Source organism: Rhyacophila brunnea, unplaced genomic scaffold, assembly GCF_057557595.1.
Source record: "Rhyacophila brunnea isolate RB1 unplaced genomic scaffold, BYU_Rbru_1.0 scaffold_14, whole genome shotgun sequence".
Lineage (NCBI taxonomy): Eukaryota > Metazoa > Arthropoda > Insecta > Trichoptera > Rhyacophilidae > Rhyacophila > Rhyacophila brunnea.
In genome coordinates this window covers 12,648,098-12,660,833 of record NW_028232796.1, presented here as the reverse complement: position 1 = coordinate 12,660,833, position 12,736 = coordinate 12,648,098, and the positions used below count along the sequence as shown (strand labels likewise).

The 12,736-nt window shown below is 37.1% G+C and overlaps 1 protein-coding gene across 1 annotated transcript in view; it reads left to right on the top strand.

Annotated features, from left to right (window-relative positions):
* Positions 1-12,474, top strand: part of LOC147075635 (uncharacterized) — a 92,281-nt gene extending 79,807 nt beyond the window's left edge. Inside the window, exons 9-12 of the mRNA XM_085941935.1 lie at positions 5,906-5,950; positions 9,978-10,061; positions 10,596-10,820; positions 12,196-12,474. Coding sequence (XP_085798061.1) covers positions 5,906-5,950; positions 9,978-10,061; positions 10,596-10,820; positions 12,196-12,327 — 486 coding nt within the window. The 3' untranslated portion in view covers positions 12,328-12,474. The remainder of the gene's footprint in view (positions 1-5,905; positions 5,951-9,977; positions 10,062-10,595; positions 10,821-12,195) is intronic.
* The last annotated feature ends 262 nt before the right edge of the window (positions 12,475-12,736 follow it).

Sequence of the window (12,736 nt, the reverse complement as noted above, 5' to 3'; positions counted from 1 at the left end):
TAGAGAAGTCATCCACAACACGAGACATCACATACGAACCACCGAAGGACCTTCTGTAGCTCAACGTCCTAGACGCCTAGCTCCCGACAAACTTCACATCGCCAAAAAGGAATTCGAAACCATGACCAGACTTGGAATAGCACGACCATCTGAAAGTTCTTGGGCGTCACCCCTTCACCTGGTGCCCAAATCTGAAGATCAATGGAGGCCATGTGGTGATTACCGCGGATTAAACGCTCGAACCGTACCTGACAGGTACCCCGTGCGTCATATCCAAGACTTCACACAAACATTGCGTGATAGGAAAGTTTTCTCCACGATCGACCTGGTGAGAGCATACAACCAAATCCCAGTGGCTGAAGAGGACATTCCGAAGACTGCCATCACAACACCCTTTGGATTATTCGAGTTTCCATTTATGTCTTTCGGCTTGAGGAATGCGGCCCAGACTTTTCAGCGCTTCATTGACGAGGTTCTGCAGGGTCTGGACTTCTGCTACGCCTACATAGACGACATCCTGGTAGCCTCCACAACAGAACAAGAGCATCTTCAACACCTGGAAATTTTGTTCAAACGCCTACAGGAGTACGGCCTGGTTGTCAACTCCACGAAGTGCCACTTCGGAGTAGAGGAAGTTAAATTCCTTGGCTACCTGGTTTCCAGCACCGGAACTCGACCACTTCCAGATCGTGTCAGCGCTATTCGCGAATACACCCGCCCAGACACTCAAAAAGGACTACGACGGTTCTTGGGAATTTTGAATTTCTATAGGAGATTCGTCCCCAAGGCCGCAGAAACGCAAGCTCCACTGAACTCACTCCTGCAAGGAAAAACTTCCAAGAAAGAACCTATCATCTGGACACCAGAAGCAATCAAGGCCTTCGAGGAATGCAAGAAGAGTTTGGCGGAAGCAACGCTATTGAAACATCCGAAAAGTGAGGGGACTCACTTAGCGATAATTAGTGACGCATCCGATACTTCCGTTGGCGCAGCACTTCAACAACGAGTTGACGATCAATGGGAACCGCTGGCATTCTTTTCAAAGAAGCTAAGTCCAGCGGAGAGAAAATATGGCGCTTACGACCGCGAGCTTTTAGCTATCTATCTAGCTGTCAAACATTTTCGACACATGATAGAAGCTCACACGTTCACCATATTTACCGACCACAAGCCCATTACGTTCGCATTCCAACAAAAATCGGACAAGTGCTCACCAAGACAATTCAGACACCTCGATTTCATCGGACAATTCACGACCGACATACGTCACGTCGCTGGAAAAGACAACATCGTCGCTGATGCCTTGTCTAGGATAGAAGTCGTTGAAGACACACTGAATTATGCCAACCTCGCAGCCGACCAGGAAACTGACAACGAAATGAGTACATTTTTACGTGACGGATCGGTACTTCAGTTGAAACAAGTACTTATTCCCGACACAGACATAAAAGTATTCTGTGACTTGTCAACACCTATCGCAAGACCTTTCATAACCAAACCGCACCGACAAGCAGCTTTTAATCATATCCACAGACTTTCACATCCCGGAATTAATGCGACCGTCAAACTTGTCACACAACGATTTGTTTGGCCGTCGATTAAAACGGATTGTCGAAATTGGGCCCGCAACTGTCTTCAATGCCAGAAGAACAAGATCACACGTCACATATCAGCACCACTCGGAAACTTTGCACCTTCAGGACGATTTGAGCATGTCCACATCGACATCGTCATCCTTCCTATGTCTGAAGGCTGCAGATATTGCCTCACCTGCGTTGACAGATTCACGCGGTGGCCGGAAGCATTTCCGATTAAAGACCAAGAAGCGGAAACGATCGCCCGTACATTCTACAATGGTTGGATCGCCCGTTTTGGAACGCCTTTGAGAGTGACAACGGATCAAGGCAAACAATTTGAGTCGAACCTTTTCAGACAATTAAATCGTCTGACTGGTACGGCGAGGATTCACACGACAGCATATCACCCAGCCGCAAACGGTATGGTCGAAAGACTGCATCGTCAATTAAAAGCCGCTATGAAATGCCACGAGAATGAGAGATGGACTGAAACATTGCCGACAGTGTTAATGGGAATCAGAGCAGCTTGGAGAGAAGATTTAAAGACGACAGCAGCTGAGCTTGTGTACGGCGAACCCTTACGCCTACCAGGGGAATTTTTGTGCCATCAAACCAGCACAAACCAAGACCCGAGCAACTACGTCACGATCCTAAAAAAACATTTCCAACAACTGCAACCTGTAAAAAGCCAGCAACACGGCGAGAAACGCGTTTTCATTTTCAAAGACCTTGACAAATCGACACATGTGTTCTTACGCGATGATACAGTCAAAACTCCGCTAAGATCTCCATTTACCGGACCATATGAGGTCATCACGCGCAATACGCGAACATATGTCATTTGCAAGAGAGGAAAAAACGTCACTGTTTCCATCGACCGTTTAAAACCAGCGTACATTCTCAAGGAAAATAAAACAATGGAACAGCCTGAGAAAAATCCTGACACCGTGGGAGCTCGTGTTACCCGATACGGCAGACGTGTCCATTTTCCAGACCGTCTCTAGGTCAATAGGACAAATATCGGTCAACAACATCAGGCACGAGCCGAACAATGCAATCGGGGTCGTGTTTCAAAACAGCACGCGGAGTTTCCGATTTCAAAACAGCAACGTTAGCGAAAGCAAGAACACACATCGACCTAGAATGTAGGTCAGTGGTGTACGCAATATTTAAAATGCAGGCATAAACAATTTATTCACAATAAATGCGGATAACTCAACTGGATTATTCAGTATTTTACCAGCATCATCACCAAGAGACACCAGCATACGAAAATGGGTGCACAACAGACAAAGGAAGAGATCATCGTCGCACAGACTGCGTCGGGCGGAGCAATTGTCAACGACACGTCGACAGGCCAACTGTCGTGGGCAACGCTTGCCTTGATTATCGTCATCATTGCCGCAGTTTCCAGCTACCTGCTATGGACAAATTGCAAAAAGCACATCACCAAGAGAGTCATCAAGGACATGAGAGTCAGTGCTTTTTACTAAATACTAATTCGATTATGCGAAAAATGTATACATAGAAATTGCACGTAGGTACTAAGCAACTACACAATAATTAAATAAATAACATTAATTTGAAAGTGATTCATATGTCATTGATTCTACTGACACCGCTTAGTTCTCACAGAACCATCGACAGCCACAGGAAAAACCATTCATTTTAGCCATGTAGAAGTCAAGAAAAAATAACCCGAGTCCCTCCCCGAACAAGAAGTTACAGTTGGTAACCTGATATTTAATGCATATAGATAATATTTAATTAAATGATAATTTACCATTCGTGCCGGAAACCATATCACACAATTATCTGTATTTTAAGTATAATTTTCCAAAATTTATTTAAATACAGGTAATAATAGATTTTATCGTGGGTAGTAGTATAATCGTGAGTGCGATTTAATGACAATAAAATATACATATAAAAGGACAACTGTAATATTAATTCTGTATCACTCATTGATATTTTTGACAGACAGCAACATGTGGGCTTTATTATTGGTTGGCTTCACTGTTATCTTGGTAAGTGCAGTAACTACTTTGGTACTAGTCAATCATATTATTAAAATAATTCTGGAGCATTTTCAGTGTGGTAGATTTGGTAGCCAAGACAAAATTAACATTTTGAATTGAAACATGATGGCATGTTTATTGAAACTATTTACATTAATTTTTCAAAGCGAATGAAATACGCGTTTTACATATTTGTCTGCGAATCTAAATATCTTTTAAATAATATCTTGGCAATATCTGCACATATTCTGAACCCGTGAACTTGCCTTATGAACGATCGATTTATCTCTTAGGCCTTATCCAGATGGCGCGAATTGACTCGCGCATAACAAGTTACGCGTTTTCCAGATGCATGTGACCTCATTAAGCCGTACGTCATGCACTCGCGCCGTGACAACTGTCCCACGAAAAGCGCACGCGATTGCTAGACTCTTGAGATCGCGGCGGTTGTAGCCATTCTAAAATGAATTACGACCGCCTGATGCTTCAACGCAATAGTTTTTATGGCTACTCCAAAATAAATTTCGTCACCTGAATACATAGATATAGCAAGTTATCCCGAAATACAAAATCTCATAGAAACCGAGTAACACTATTGAGTTGTCGGGCTTTTTCTTGCATTTGTGTTTGTTTTGTATGCCGATTCAAAAATGAATTACGCCACCTAGCTTGCTCACTGCCAAATAATGGAACGCGCTATCTGGGCGGAACACATTTTCGGTACTCGGGGGTGAAACGCGGTGGGACACGCGCCATCTGGACAAGGTCTCACCTCAATATTTAAGGTTAACCCCGGTTAGCCTGTTTCTCGTGTTCACCCATGATAGTCACATACATACCACCCATCCAATGCAACAGGGCTACAAGTGCAAAAATCTTGATTTTCGGTTTTAAATGCAAAAATAACCGTAGGATTCATATAATTCTACTGTAAAAACACCATAAGTATAAGTCATTAACGCTTTCGCTGCTGAAGAGATAATGAGATTTTAATTGCCCCCTTTAAAATGCACGTTAATTACATCGATCGGCCGCCTGGTCATTACGCGCCGTGTGCGTCTTCCGCGTCCAAAGTATTAAGAAAACAAAAGAATAATATTTCCATACTCAAGATATTTGATGTTAAACCTGTATAAAACTTCAAATGCGATTTTCTTACCACCTATGGCGGGAATTCCCAACCCAGTGTCTGTTTTGCAATCGCCCTCATTTGCGCATTTTATAATTTAAAAAACCAAAAATATACTTATTTTTTTGAATTTTTGTGTTGGTGAATTTGATATATGAAATATATCGTCGATACAAATGCGTATGCAGCAACTTAACCTGTCACATTAAATTTAAAAATGTTTAAAATAGCACTACAGAGTTGTTGAATACGAATTTGTTTTGAGAAAATAGACCTAATATTTATTTTTCAAATTTATATGTAGTATTATTAGTCTATATTCTATGTCATGTAAGTTTCTTTGGAAAATATTATGCCCGCGATTCCACTCTGGCTATAAATATGCTCCTGATAAAAATAATGTTGGAAACCCTTGTCTTATACAATGATCACTTCAGATATAATATGAATTCATGTTTCGGGTTTTTAAGTGTTCCGAGTAATCATCTTGTTTCCTATCATTATTATTATGCTACAATACTTTAAACAGATTGTTGAATTTCATATTTCTCTTAATACTTCGGATAATAATATTATAGTCATGTAGGTTTCGTGCTTCGGCATATTATGTGGAGTTCATGTTTCGGCATTTTCAGCTGTTCCGTAATTTCATAGTTTCATAATTATTTCTATAAGTCCATTCTAATTATCAAAATTGTGATTTCCGAAAATATATAGTACAAAAATGTAACACAGTATTTATCGCGTACTGTATGTAGATATATGTTTTATATGGTAAATTATAGTACAAATACCAACTATGTATAACCATATTATGTTTGGCTTATCATTTTGAATAGAATTAAGTCAAAATAATTACGTCCTCGTATCTAACTTCAAAACTACACGGATTCGGCAACATTATAAATTTGTTCCAACAATAATATTTAATAATATTATTTATGGAATTAACTGTTTTGTGTATCCAAAATTTGGTGGAAATTATTGCAGTTGATAGCGCAAGGGAAAAGAGTTGGTCACGAATGAATCGATCTACATTCAAATATATATAATAATAATATAAGTATATTATAATAATGTTATAACATGAGTTTTTTTATTTCAGCTTTCAGGTTTTCTCTTCAGAGTAATAATACTGTTTGAATCAAAAATTTTGAATAAAATTAAACTATTTTCTCCAGCAGGTAGCTGAAGCCCAGGTTGACTGCAGCAAACCGCCAAATGTCGTATGTACACATCCACCATTATTCTAATACTAGTATACAAATTATTATATACATATAGGTTAATTATATAATTCTGACTCTAGCTAGAACCTCCTCACACTATCAAATTGTGGGCGTACAGGCAGGTCACTAACTCCAAATACACAGTTCTGAGATAGGTAATCAATGTTTAGTGTTTTTGGTGGTCTTAAAATGGTTGTAAAATCTTTATTTTTTGAGTTATTAATTACTTTTATTGGTACTGTTCGGTTAAAGCGGATACAGCGGAAAAAGCATTTTGAAAATAGCCGATAAACTGGATTATTTGTTAGTTTGGGTTAGTTTAGGTTAGGTTAGGTTGGGTTAAGTTAGGTTAGGTTAGGTTAGGTTTGGTTAGGTTAACCTAACAAATAATCCAGTTTATCAGCTATTTTCAAAATGCGTTTTCCGCTGTATCCGCTTTAACCGAACAGTACCCTTTTATTTTTAAGTTCAATAATCTTAAATCGTGAATTCTGCCAATCAAGCAGCATTCCTTTTTCTATATAATGACATTAAAATATCAATTTCGTCGAAACTAGAGTTAGTGACTTCTGCCTGTATGCCCACAAAATAGCCATGCGAAATAATATAATGCCTAAATATGAGCATAAGTAATTTAAGTTTTGTACCATTTCGTTTGAGTCTTTAAAGCCTTTAATTCCACTCAATAGTATCAGAATATAGAGTATATGCTATGACAAGTCAACACACAAAGAGCACGTGACGTAACAGTGTCGACGTTGAAGACTTGATATGGATAGAAGTTGATCTATAGTAATATAGAATGGGTTATCTATCGCTCCCAACGTTGTTGACACCAGTATGTTAGAGCACAAGAATATGAGAGTTTATCCCGCTCTTGTGATCAGTGACGTAAATTGAGCGTCGCTTGGGGTGGCAGTTACTCGAAGAGCGGCAAATCGAGGGGAATCATAAAGCGTCAATTACATTGAGCTTTTTTATGAGCTGATTATTGGCAAATTTATAATCTGCCTGTAAATTCGCCCAGTGTAATCATCGAAGAAGCTAATAAGCAGGTTGTAAACACTCCACCTAGAAAAGTTGAAAGCCGGTCAACTTTTCACACTACACGCCGGCGTCTGCGCAGTAGAGCGATGGTGGTGGAAAAACGAACTACTCATTTTGAAATTTACATTTTTGACGTTTAATGGAAACATTGTTATGGAGCGTAGCGACCTCCCGGTAAAAAAACGAACTACGTTCCGTCAAAATCGCTCGCTGGCTTGTGGCTTATCAGCGAATGGAAAGTTTTGTGTGTAATCATGAAGTCGCAGTAGCTGAACCGCCCGCTTTTAAATTCGCCAATAAGCAGCTCGTAAAAAAGCTCAATGTAATTGACGCTTTAGGTATATATAGAACAAAAAAGGCCAGGCAACTTTTTTTATTTTAATGGTTGAGTATTGAGACTATTAATTAATATTGTGTTTATGATAGGTAGGTGTGCACTCAATAAATACTAATGAAAATTAATTATGTTGTTTACATGTTGTAGGTTCAATAATAGCATAGTAAAAATGGTGTGAAAATAATAAATATGCGTTTTTAATATAACATTTCTTTTATTCAAATGAATACTTCACAAGATTTTGAGAATTAGATAGGAGGCTCGTAGCATAATTGGTTAATGCAAAGATTGGCACGACATCAATGGTTATACGGGTTCAAATCCCGTCGAGTTTTGTATTTTTTTCAAATATATTTTTTTCTAGTGGGTATATCTGAGGTGTTTCTAAGATATGTATTCAATATATGGAATTTTACATTTTTAAAATCTTATAAATATGTGTATTCCCAAATGGAACAAACCAAAATGTATCAGAAATATCAACTAAATAGGACCTCAGACTGGTGATTTGGGTAAAAAATGTCTAACTTAATTATATTATATTTATTCACTTTTATCTAAATTTAATTTTGTATGTTTTAGTGGTATATATTTTGTTAGTAATGTATCCATACAACACATTTCTTAGATATTGAAGTCATGAAAGGATGATAAAAAATACTGTAAAAAAAAATGGGGCGTCATCTTACCTAGGAACGTCTTTGCTTGCGATGGGTTGGCTTGGATCTTCTTCTTTACATCAAAATATAAAAGGAGTTAGGTATTCTCATCTTTTGAAGTCAATTGAGATGTTAAAGCCAAACGCTAACGCCGAGTACTGTAAAGATAGAAGATAGATTAATTAATTATCATTTGCTCTCAAGACTCAAGTCACTTTTTAAATTAAAGACAAACTTACAGTAGGATATACTTTTAATTGATTTAATAACTATGACAGATTTAGAGTGACAGACAATAAAACACAACATTTAAATAGAGATTAGATTGTTCTGACAGATTCACGGAATATCAGGGCATCCACGATACTTAACTACTCACTCTAATTACAAATTATGAACTTATTTATGTGAAGTTGTTATATTATAGAAGTGAAGTGAGTCGTTGATTTACATGTTATATAGTACATATCACATACTTGTGTGGTTATGTGGTGATTATTCTATGTATATATATTTATATGTATATATATCGATTGTATATGTTAATAATGTCGATTGCAAATAAATTAATGATCAATGCAATCAGATAAGTGAGTCGCCTAGAATCATAACTCACATTTTCCAAGATTTGTCATTTTTTAGTTTAATATTTCACAAGTGATTCTTAAAGCATAAATCTATATTAAAAAAATAGTTGGCTATCAAAAGCAATAGATTAGCTGTAATAATAAGTATTGAGAGAGTATTCTAGAAAGAATATTAACTTTAAAACAGATGTGCGATAAATAACTAAAATAAGGGAATAACATTCTCATCATTTAATTTAAATTCTAGACAATACATAGGATTGATAATAATATTATAAACAAACAAGTTTTAAATGGTAAAATTGATATTGATTATATGTATTTATAATTTACAAAATTATAATTAAAATTCAATTTCTTAACAATACTCATTAATAATCTTTTACTTGTGAGATAAGTTATCCTTTTTTAATATGTGTGTTAATGTGTTAAATATCGCGAATTTGATAAGAAGATCGCAACTTATTTCTTACGTAATAAGTCGATCTCAATAACAAACAAGTTGACCACATCTGCATTATGGTATGCACTCTGTGAAAATAGGTCCGGACCTAGGTAAAGCGAACTGCGAATATTATATTCCCTAAGCAGACAGATTTATTTTTTACGAAAGGTACTCTTTGTTTCTTTGTACTTTTTGTAATAGTTTTTGAAATTATCATCCTCTTCCTGTATTTGGCGCCCCGGAAAATGTGCTGCTCGTAAGCATCAAATGACTTGCTTGCAGCACATTAGAGTTCTAAAGGGCTAGGAGCGCAGCTTCTGTTCATGAAATCCTCAAGATTATCGCTCCGTCTCGTGGAAATTTTTATTTGACCATCTAAGCTAGGTAAACCATTTAACAAAACATATATTATAGTTATCTATATAAAATATGCATAAAATTAGATAAATAATAATAATAAACATATTATGTTGATACTTTCGGAAAATAATCGAGCGCTCCGATTCGTAAAAATTTCTATTTCGAGCGCTGCTTTCATCTTTACAGTGATAAATTTGAAAAACTGTTTATTCACACCCATTATTAGGCATATATTTGTCATGGACGTTTTTGTCCCTGGTGGGTGATTTATGAGTGTGCAATGGTGAATGACGGCAAATTATTTTTCTGCGTGTTTCCCGAGACTGTGGTCTTGAAGATCTTGTGTTTTTCAATCAAATATATTTTCACGCAAATTAGAAACCTACTTTTCTCTTGTGGGCTTTTTTTTCTCTTGTAATACCTAGATCTATCCATGGCACACATATAAAACCGGGCCTATGCGGATATTTCACTGATTTTAATATTTTTGTCGGCTTTTGTCTATTTTACGTGTATTTATAATACTATAATCGTTTATGCTATTCAATAAAATATTTACGTATAATATTAAATGTCATCTTTGTTTCAGAGCCGTAGGATTTGCTGCCCATTTCTGAAGCCCCCGGAGCTTGAAAGTAGTTCTTGCGATAGAACGCATGGTTGTCTAACCAAGGTAAAGTATATTCTGGTATTTTCACACATTTATCTCTATAATTTTATCAATTGCATGACAGAGGACGCGCAAGCAGTAGGATCTAGTTAGTGACATACGTATGCGACTGTGAATGGCAAACTCTTCCCGTGGTGCATCAGAAATTTATTCCTGCAAATAAAACCAATCTGATTCAAACCAGCGTTTTTTGTACACATATTAAGTCAAGTACAAAATTTTGGTGACAGTTTGGTAATTTCTTGTAGGGATGAAATTATCGATGCTCAATATAGCCATTGCAAATACCTACAATTTATTCAACGTGTAAAATGAAAGTGAAGCGACATTTTATTGTGGTTCTGAATTGATACTTAGCTACTTCAACTCTAGCCGATTGAATTTTCATAATATTGAACCATCAACCCTGGGAAGGCTTAGGTTAAGACATTTCCTCTATGTTTATTATGATCTAATTGTTCAACCACAAAGATCATGTTGCCTACTTAATATTATATTATGTATGTATTTATCTGTTGTCATTTTTTTATATTTAAGATGCCATGTGAAGTGATCACGTGTGTCTTCAACAAAAACGGTTTGTTAGCCACCGATAGCAGTTTGAATATCGCTGCTATCGATACTCTCATGAAGACTCGCTACAGCAACTACACGGCGATCATTGACAAAGTCGTTGCTACGTGTAAAAATGTGACCCCCGACGATTCCGACGGATGTCTTGCTCGGGCATTCCTCATCTGTTTCAAATCACAAATGATTGCGGTAAGTTAATTAATGGCATTTGTATCGAAAACGTGGTCAAACTCAGAATATTACTAATTAATTTTTTAAGCCCAAGCTAGTAGAAAACAGTAAACCAAGTTTCGCTCGGTACACATTATTTTACTGTTGGGTAAGGGCCATTCTGATTCTACACTGGTAGGTAAAACGCCACGAGTAACTCGCCACCGACCTCGCTATCCAACTTAAGCGTTGGCTTAAAATTACGATAGTTACACGAACGTTTTGCTAGTCGCGGATAAGGCTATCAAAAAAAAAAAGATTTTCGTCGGAACGCCTCGAGAAGCGTCATTACCGATACGGCGAGCCAAACTACATGAGGCGATACTTAAAACGGTTATAGTGGTGGCAGTAGGTAACTGGTGAACCGCAGCATCATTTCTGATCGTGTATAAATGGGCCTATAATAAATTCAAATGGTAATTTATTGAATATTCTTCTGCGAATCCTCATTATTCGACACAGAATACATAATTACAAGCTCTAATTGGCACCATCGTAGATAATGTGGCCAACAGGTCGATCGTAAAGCAAATTTTCAGCCGATTGGTTTGCAATCTACGTTTTTAACAGATTAACATAATTATTTATCTGACTTACATTAAGTGGCTTTAGTTTACAACGGCAATGAAGAAACGATACAATGAGTAACATTCTTTCATACTTTGAGTTCGGATCCTGGAAGCTCTACCATTGGGGCAATCACCAGATGGGTTTTCCTTACAATATATACCTGTTATTCACGGTTACATTTAAATTGTACGTATTACATTTGACCGTAGCACAGTTCGCCGTGAGCTTTCTTATCGTAATGGACTATGGAATGCAATATAGCACCGAAATTAAAAAAATACGCGCTATTCGTGGAGCACTGCAGACAATAATGTTCCTTCAAGAATGAAAACCTAACCTAACAAATAATCCAGTATATCGGCTATTTTCACAATTTGTTTGCCGCTGGCTTCCTGTAAATACCGACAAGAACCGTTTTTTATTTAGACATGAATTTTATCTCAGTACTATACGATCCAAAGAGGTTGGACAGTCTTCAATATACGACCATATATTTCCGATACAACATTTTACTTTGAAGTGTGATACGGCGAACTGCATACGTACAAATTTCCGGACACGGTAACTCCCATTACCCACGATACCCGACTATATGTAATACTCAACGTCCACTTTTTCTAATTTGCATCAACACTGTAATATTATCATACTGGTTGAGCACATAATTACATAATATTACATATACCCATGTCCACGCCAAGTGGGAAGACAAAAACTAAAAACTCTTGTTCTTAGCTATATTAACAACTTTATAAATTACACTATATAATTTATTTCTGTTCAGAATTGCCCATCAAGTATCGTTAACCCGGACCCTGGATGCGCCACGTTGAAGACTTTCTTAACGGAATGCCCGATGGCCCCGCCACAGAATCGTGGAGCTCATAATCATAAACATCAGAGCGGATATCATTAAACGACAGCCCAACATCATCGATATAATTATTTAATTAACAAAGATAATTAATTGAGAAATGCTGAATCAGGTTTACGGGCAAAAATAATTTTCCAAATAAATGTAGGCACACAGTAACTTCCAGAAATTAATAAATAAATAAGCACCAAAACTGTTTCTTATTCAAAACAATTTCTTCCTTTATCTAACATTTATTTTTCCGAATCCATATCCATTTTCTACCCTTAGGGATACAAAATTACTATTCTGTGTCCAATATAATACCATAATACAATATAACCGTCTATGTTCGTACCACTGTATTGATACCAGATGAATGTATCCCCAAGGATACTACCCTTCGAAAACGACCAGCTGACCGAATCACCGGCTTTGGCATTTGTTTCATCCTTGTATGGAGACCCCACCG